This window comes from Hemibagrus wyckioides, linkage group LG10, assembly GCF_019097595.1.
Source record: "Hemibagrus wyckioides isolate EC202008001 linkage group LG10, SWU_Hwy_1.0, whole genome shotgun sequence".
Taxonomy (NCBI): Eukaryota; Metazoa; Chordata; class Actinopteri; order Siluriformes; family Bagridae; genus Hemibagrus; species Hemibagrus wyckioides.
This window is the reverse complement of record NC_080719.1, coordinates 24,002,601-24,010,750: the sequence shown is the minus strand read 5'-3', so window position 1 is coordinate 24,010,750 and position 8,150 is coordinate 24,002,601. Positions and strand designations below refer to the sequence as shown.

Sequence of the window (8,150 nt, the reverse complement as noted above, 5' to 3'; positions counted from 1 at the left end):
ATGAGGTACAAGGTTCTTTACAAGGTCATGGTTTGACCCCTGGCTTTGACCCCCAGTAGAACCCAGGTTGGTAATGTGTAAGCAAATCTGTAATGAGATGAGATTAAGGAGTAGCTCCAATTTACCAATGAGGAAATGTCTAGAGCTTTGGTCTGAACGCTGAACCTCAGGTTGAACCACTGACAGATTTTTAAATCCATGACCTTCACTTGACCACACACAAAACTCCATTTGTTTAAACCATTAAAAAAGGAACGTCAAAGCAAAGTCAAAGAACAGTCTAATAAGGAAAGAAAGAAAGAAAGAAAGAAAGAAAGAAAGTGTAACAATGCACCCGAGGCAGACTGTGTAGGATCCATATGCAGTTTAATCTCAGTATAATCCACAACAAGAGACAAAACTCGTAATTTAATGAAACAGGCAGAAAAGTCCAAAAACCTGAAATTCCAAATCAGCGATAACAAACCAATCCAAGAAACAATGGGCAAGAATCAGTAAAGGAAAATCCAAAGCAAGGTCAACCCACAAAAGGCAATCAGAAAACAAAGAAGCAGAGAAATGGCTTGGTAATGTAACAAACACAATATTTTGTGTATATATGCCTGGAAAACATGCTGCATAAATGCTGTAAAACCCTGGAAGTGTTCTTCATGGGTAGCGTCAAAACTCGGAAAGAAAGATGCTTTATTTTATGTTTATGCCCTCTACTGGAAACATGCTATAACATTTATTAACTGACCATTTAACAAGTGTGTGTGTGTGTGTGTGTGTGTGTGTGCGTGTCTGTCTGTGTGTTAACTAGACCTCTTTAAGATAAATAATACCTATAAGTTCTAATTAAACAGTGTTTTCATTCAGTGTGTAAACTTGCAGTGTGCACGCCTCTGTTAATGTCCACATCCTGTTCTGAGAGAGCCTGCTGTCCTGCTGTCCTGCAGACGAGCTGTTTCTCTGCTGCAGCTGCAACAACATGGCTGCAGAGTGACACGCACTTACAGTGTTAATCACTGCTTTCAGGATATTATGAGGTAAGCCTGCTTGCATCATTCGGTGTGTGGTTTTATGTAGCTTTTGAAACTGCACCAAAATAAAGCAGCTCAGTATCATGTAAAACACATCTGAATGCTGGTCAGTGGTTGGTGTGTATTTCTGTGTGTGTGTGTGTTTTGTGTAAAACACTGCTCAATTATCTCTCATGGTTTGTGTTTATTTAAACAGTCTGAATGTAGCTCCCGTTAATTATTACTGTACTGCTATGAAGCTCTTATATAAGTTATATCAATCTGTTGGCTTCGATTTGTGGGTTGTTTTTCTAAAATTGTGCCTTAAAAACTTATTTAAACCAAGCCACTGTAGGCCTGTGTGGCATGATGTATAATAACTTCATCCCTCTTAGAAAATAAAATGTTCCCAAAGCAAACAGTGACTAACCGGAGTGAGATATTGCTGATATGCCCCCGGTGTAGAAACCACACCTCTGCTAGATAGGCCACATCCTGTTAATAGTGCGGTTTCTGTGACATCAGTCAACAATCTGTTTCATCGCTCGCTTCTGTACGTTTGCTTAGCACCATGAATGCTAAAATGCTACGTTTCATCACAGTCCTGGTGGGATTACAAGGTAAGCCTGCTGAGTATTTTTCACCCTTTTGTAAGACTTCAGTAGATTTCAGAAGATTTGCACAAATTAAAAGAATTTTATTTTCTGCCAGCATTATCTATGTTAAGAGTTCTTTTCCACGTTGGATTGTCAATATTTAAAGCCAAGTTATGGCGAGTGGCTGTACATAAATAAGGATATAGGGAATAAAACAAGACAGGGTGTAGTGTTATAATAAAATAACCCGCTTTTGGGGCAGTAACTGCTCTGTACCGTCTCTTCTTTTTCCATTATTTGCAAACGATTCAAATTTTAACATTTTTTTGGTACAGTCCAATGTTGTCTCAGTCGATATCTAGTGTCAATTGGAGGCAAAATCGACTATTTCTCGAAAGAAATGTACGATTATAAAGCCATGTTTTTCAATTTTTTTACTCATTTTGAGATTGAAAGTATTGTATTCTAGCAGATTAACAAGCAAAAAAACAAAAAAGGAAGAAAGAAAAGCTTGTCCCGTGTTCTGGCAGAAAACGTACTGACAGTGGAGACACTTCCCAAGCTGCTAAATAATTGAAAGAAAATTATTTCCAATAAATAAATAAGAAAGCTTTACCATATCAATAATTATGTATTATTCTCTGTTAAATACCCAAACATTTTTTTTATTATTTATATGGAGCGTCTGCTGTCACTAATCCCAGTGAATCAGCTGTTAGTGTAGAAACGATGACATGTTAAACCGAGCACATTAGCACTATTGTGAGCGCTGCTGTTACTGGAAATAAATAACACTTTCGGACTAATCAGAGTTTTCAGATATAAATTTAGCACATAGAAATGACTCGCTAGCTGCATCATACACGTCAGTGTCTCTAACCTCTGCTCAAAATAATGCTGAAAAAATTCTAACCACGCTCAACAGTTACCACAGTAACCACGCTCAACACAACCACTCTACCACTAAGTCAAGCCACCAGAGAAACACCCCAGCCTTCAAGCACAGCATCTACATCCACCTTTTCCTCCAGTGGAAATAATTCTCCGAGCACAGCATCCTCCACTTCAGCTTTGAGTCAAACAAATCCAACGAACGGCACATCTCTTGCAACAAGCATCCATCAAACTGAAACATCTTCACAGCCATCCGAGATCACCACCACTGACCACACTAGTACAGCTTCAGCGGTCACCAACAGCAGCAAAACCACTGATCTTTGGCCAGACAAACTGGTTTCAGTAACAAACATCCAGTCGTCTAGTGAAAAACCTGGAGAGAGACCTGCTTCAACAGGAAACGTCAATGAAAACCCACATTCAGGTGCAGAATGGTTCTGTATACAACTTAGAATGGTTCTGTGTTCAATCGCTTCATATGTGGAACCCAAGAATGTTTCTACATATAGAACCATTTTCTAAAGATTTCAATGGGGTTCTTGGAATCCAAGTTACATAGTTCTTTTTTTAAATAATTTCAGAATTGTTATTATTATAATTCTTCTTCTTCTAATTATTATTATTATTATTATTATTATTATTATTATTATTATTATTATTATTATTATTATTATTATTAATAATAATAATAAGGTTCTTAATTTTATTATTATTAGTAGTATTTCTATTATTAATAAAGACAACAACAACAACAACAACAATAGTAATAATAATAATAATGTTGTTGTTCTTCTACTTCTTTTTCTCCTTATTATTATTAATGTTCTACTTCTTCTTCTTCTGCTTCTCATTATTATTATTATTATTAGTAGTAGTAGTAGTGGTATTGTTGTTCTTATAATTATTATTATTATTATTCTCTTTCTTCTTCTTCTTCTTCTTCTTCTTCTTCTTCTTCTTCTTATTATTATTATTATTATTATTATTATTATTATTATTATTATTGGACAGGAATATTTAGTAAATTTAAACACAGTAAAAAACTATTGCAACAAAAACAACAATATTGTGTTATGAAAAAAAAGTACATAGTACTGATAACAGCAAAACTTCCTACCTCTTATTAAAGTCCTTCTATCATTTCAGTTCTAAAATATGTCATTCATAAACATCTCACAGCATTATCTACATAGAAATAAATTTCCAAGTAATGTAATTGATTTCACATTATTCATCATATATATATATATATATATATATATATATATATATATATATATATATATATATATATATATATATATATATATTATTTTATATAACAGCTTCATTGCTCTCCAAAGATTCTACATAAAACTATTTTTTAGGTTTTCTTTTTGTTTGTTGTTTTGAGAAAATGATTGATTGGCCACATACAGAACCCCATATTTTTTTCAAATATCTGTCCCATTATTAACCCATGTTTAGTGTCCTTAACTCACTTGAAGGCTGAAATTGTCATATTCTTGTAGAGATCACCACCACTGACCACACCAGTACGGCTTCAGCGGTCACGGACAGCAGCATAACCACTGATTTTTGGTCAGGAGTATTCGATTCAGTAACAAACATCTGGTCATCTAGTGAAAAACCCGGCGAGAGACCTGCTTCAACAGGAAACGTCAGTGAAAACCCACATTCAGGTGCAGCAAAACTTTTATTTAAATGTTTCTAATAATGTTTGTTTGTTTAATTTTATTTAATTGAATTGAATGGAATTTTATTTTATTTTATTTTATTTTATTTTATTTTATTTTATTTTATTTTATTTTTACAAAAGGTTATTTTGACCAGAACCTCTATTTTTAAGAGTGTAGCATATATTTAAGCAGGCTTGTTAATAACATGATTAAATAATTCTTATATTCTGATACAGCTGCCGAGAGAAAAGATGGCTTGCCGATGAACCCGGGTCTTGTGGCCATCCTGTGCATATTCTTTATAGTTTTAGCTTTGGTGCTCGTGGTTGGAATTGCCAAGATCATCAGCTGCAGAAGAAATTCACAGTTTGAAAGGCTGGAAGATTTACCTATGGTGAGGTTCGAATTGTTTACACCCTTCAGTAAGGCAAACTGCTTTCATATAATCGCTCATAAACTCTTTCTTTCAGGCCCAGCAGAGCATGGTGAACGAGAATGCTCCGTTTGCTCGATATCCTCCAAAATAAACAAGACTTTCATCATGTGGACATCAGGAACGACAGAGTAAATGGAGAATGTCCTGCTTCATGTAAAACCTGTAGTGGATTGTTCTTAAAAAGCTCTAAAAGCTTAACTACATGTCAGACATGTTTAGAAAAAATAGAAATGATTCATGCTGTTTAAAACTCTTCATATCATCTGTTTGGTTAATTCACAACTGTGTGTGTGTGTGTGTGTGTGAGACACATGGGTGTGTGCATGTTTAGTTGGGTATGTGGGTTTATCAACTGAGCCATATCATTTTCATTTTTTCCTTGTATGTTTACTCACTATTTTCACTAAGTAGACTTTATTTCCTGTTTAAAACTATCGCTCACAGGGTTGGTGAAGCTACACATAATGAAGTGCATATATGTTTCTGCATAGCTTCGAGTACTTTTAGGTACTCTGAGTACGAGTTTAATGTAATAGGATGCAAGTCTGCCTCACATTCCTAGAGTTTCTCACCTTCTCCCTGTATCCACGAGCTTCCTCCAGGGGGCTCTGGAGACATACTAGTTAGTGGATTGGTGACTGAATTCAACCTAGGTGTGTGGGTGTGGGTGTGTGTGTGTGTGTGTGTGTGTGTGTGCGCAGTGCCCTGTGATAGCCTGGAGTGTATTCCCAGTTTCTTGGTATAAACTCCAGCTCTATTGCAACCCTGCCCAGGATAAATGCAAAAGTAGATACAATAACCAACTAAATGGAAAATGGAAGCCTGGAAGGTGAGTTTTGAGGACAAATAAAAATAAAAAATATCTTTTGGGAATAATAAAACCTTTAAATACAGTAGATATTATGGTGCATACAGGTGACATTATTTATGAATGTAAAGAACACATCACATCAATAAATCATTTAGACAACCCAAGATTCTTGCCTTGCTTGGGGATGCAGTCTCAGGAAAAGGGGTTTGGGGTCATGCGCTCAGGGGTACTTCTTTTATACATACATACATACATATATATATATATATATAACCATATCCTATATCCTGGACCTGCTTGTCCACTGACGTCCTACTTGGAGTTGGCTTCACATGAGGATGTCAATAACAGTTTGGGGATGACCCCTTCCTTTTTCAACATGACTGTAGATGGATGAGTGAGTTTGGTGTGCAGTCATGTTGGAACAGGAAGGGGTCATCCCCAAACTGTTCCCACAAAGTTGGGAGCATGACATTGTCCAAAATGTCTTGGTATGAAGCTGAAGCATTAAGAATTCCTTTCACTGGAACTAAGGGTTGTGATTAATGATTTGGAGGGGTGTCCCAAAACATTTGGCAATAGAGTGTATATGCTCACAAGCCATTTTAATAGGAACACGTATGCGCGTGATCATCCACGCAATTATCCGATCCGCCTATCATTCGGCAGCAATATGATGCACAGTGTCACAGCATCTCAGCTAATTTTTTATATCAAACATTAGGAATAATTAGAAGTGAGCTCTCAGTGGCCTGCTGTTGCGTGCCCAGTGGGTCGAAACGACATCAAATCGACGCCAAAAAATTATGTCAAAAATATATCAAAAAACAAGTCAAAAATGTAAATAAAAAAAAAAACTTGATGTCAATTTGACATCCACATACTGATGTCTTATTCTGAACACAAAAATAATGACACAAAAGTAATTAATAATTTATCACGTGTTCAGCCCTTTTCTTAGTCCAAACACATCCATTGTCTATAGCAGATTTATTCCTAATTAGAGTCACAAGGAGCCTATACCACCCACCTAGACCATCACAGGGTCACACATGTAGACAGACAACTACGGCCAATTTAGAATTACCAACCAACTGTACATGTCAAACCCAGGATTCAAACCTACAACCTTATTGCTGTGAGGTAACCGTGCTAACGCTAAGCCATCGTGCTGCCATAAACCATGGCAAGCTAACCTAATACAGGATATAAAAACGTTGGAAAATAGCACAAAGAGACAAAAAGTACCAAACGTCAATGCAGAGTCATATTTCATTAAAACGTTTAAAAGTTGCCCAAAATAATTTATAATAATTTCAAAGTTCACTTTATCAGGCTCACTGACTCGCGCTGTGTCTTTTTATCATGTAGGTAAATGTGTTGACAACTCATAAAAATGTAGAATATAAATTATTTTGGGTTTGTTAGGATTGATTCTGGAGTCTTCACTTGGATCTCGTCACCCCTCCCCCATTGCAAAGAGAAAGCATTTGTCAATGCGAAAAGGAACAATTTCAGGGAATAATAAAAATAAATAAATATTAGATTTATTTCAAATTTGGAGGGATGCCTGTTATTGTTATTCAGACAAGAAATGTCAAGGTGTGAAAAATTAGGCCTACTTACTGTAAATTAATTAACTGGCAATACATTATTATAAAAAAAATATATAGTAATTTCAGTATTGTAATTACACAGCATTATGGTATCATTAAAAATAAAAAATAATAACCAGTCCAAAATCATTTTTATTGTTTTTTAAATTACTGAGATTAACGGGAAAGTCAGCAGATGCCAAATGATGAGGCCTTAAGAAAAAGTACTAAACAGCTGAATTATTGATGTCAGTGTGATCAATTTCACGTCTAAAACATGACACTGATTTGATGTAAATTGAACGTCAAACCTTTTGGCCTACATATATAATAAACCAGTTTCAGTGTATGATTAACTTCCTATTTTAAACCAATTACCACTGGAAGAAATTGCCTTCCAAACTGAATTTAAAATAATTATACAGCATCTTGATCAAGTCTTGACTAATATTTGACATTAAATTGATATCAATGTGCCCGCTGGGTGGTTGCTGGAGCCAGATGGACTTGTTTGTAGCTTTTCAGAAGCTGCAGATCTCCTGGGAATTTTCACGCACAGAGGTCTCCAGAACGCCCAAGCCTTGAGGCGGATAAGCTACAACACGCAAAACACCACATCTGGTTCCAATCAAAATATCTGAGGCTACCGCGGGCACACGCTCACCCAAAACTAAACAGCTTGGGGGGAGGAGAACGTCTAAAAAACAAACCGGACTTATAAAAGAAAAGCAAGCACCCCCCCTCCAGCTGCCAAGGAGCGCGTGCACTTTGTTTACATCTGGAGTTACTCATTTCCTGCCACGTGACCACGCCAGCGTCATTTGCAGTGAACTTTTGCTTCAGAGTTTGAAGTTTGACAGCAAGTAAAGAGACCTCGAATAAAGATGTAGCCCTGCCATAATGCTGTTCAGTGTGCTGTCCACTCCGCGTGCCTTCCAGCCTGTCTCACTAGAAATTATTAACTCTGAAAGAAAGACAGAAATACAAGCAAACAAACAAAAACTAGTCTAAATTCTCGCGCTGCTTTCCTCGAGGCGCCTCCAAACACAGCGACTCTCTTTAAAGTAAGTAAGTTTTATAATCTCGAATAGTTTTATAGTCTTGAGAGAATGGTACAGATCTCTGAAAACTGTGT

At 36.3% G+C, this 8,150-nt stretch overlaps 2 protein-coding genes across 3 annotated transcripts in view; both read left to right on the top strand.

Annotated features, from left to right (window-relative positions):
* Positions 1-1,498: 1,498 nt before the first annotated feature.
* On the top strand, positions 1,499-5,576 carry LOC131360594 (uncharacterized). The gene is made up of 5 exons (XM_058401199.1): positions 1,499-1,621; positions 2,523-2,918; positions 4,006-4,176; positions 4,410-4,567; positions 4,644-5,576. Exons 1-5 carry the CDS (start codon positions 1,573-1,575, stop codon positions 4,698-4,700), a joined length of 831 nt encoding a protein of 276 aa, XP_058257182.1. The 5' UTR covers positions 1,499-1,572; the 3' UTR covers positions 4,701-5,576.
* A 2,266-nt stretch (positions 5,577-7,842) lies between these two features.
* Positions 7,843-8,150, top strand: part of LOC131360348 (cAMP-specific 3',5'-cyclic phosphodiesterase 4D-like) — a 77,387-nt gene continuing 77,079 nt past the window's right edge. For both annotated transcript variants that reach the window (XM_058400719.1, XM_058400716.1), the window contains exon 1: positions 7,843-8,079. The gene's annotated coding sequence lies outside the window, so the exon portion shown is untranslated. The remainder of the gene's footprint in view (positions 8,080-8,150) is intronic.

Excerpts from the sequence above, each read along its gene's own strand:
- LOC131360594 (XM_058401199.1), top strand. The coding sequence starts at position 1,573 with ATGAATGCTAAAATGCTACGTTTCATCACAGTCCTGGTGGGATTACAA. Across the intron at positions 2,919-4,005 it reads CAATGAAAACCCACATTCAG|AGATCACCACCACTGACCAC; the intron begins GTGCAGAATGGT and ends ATATTCTTGTAG. Across the intron at positions 4,177-4,409 it reads CAGTGAAAACCCACATTCAG|CTGCCGAGAGAAAAGATGGC; the intron begins GTGCAGCAAAAC and ends ATTCTGATACAG.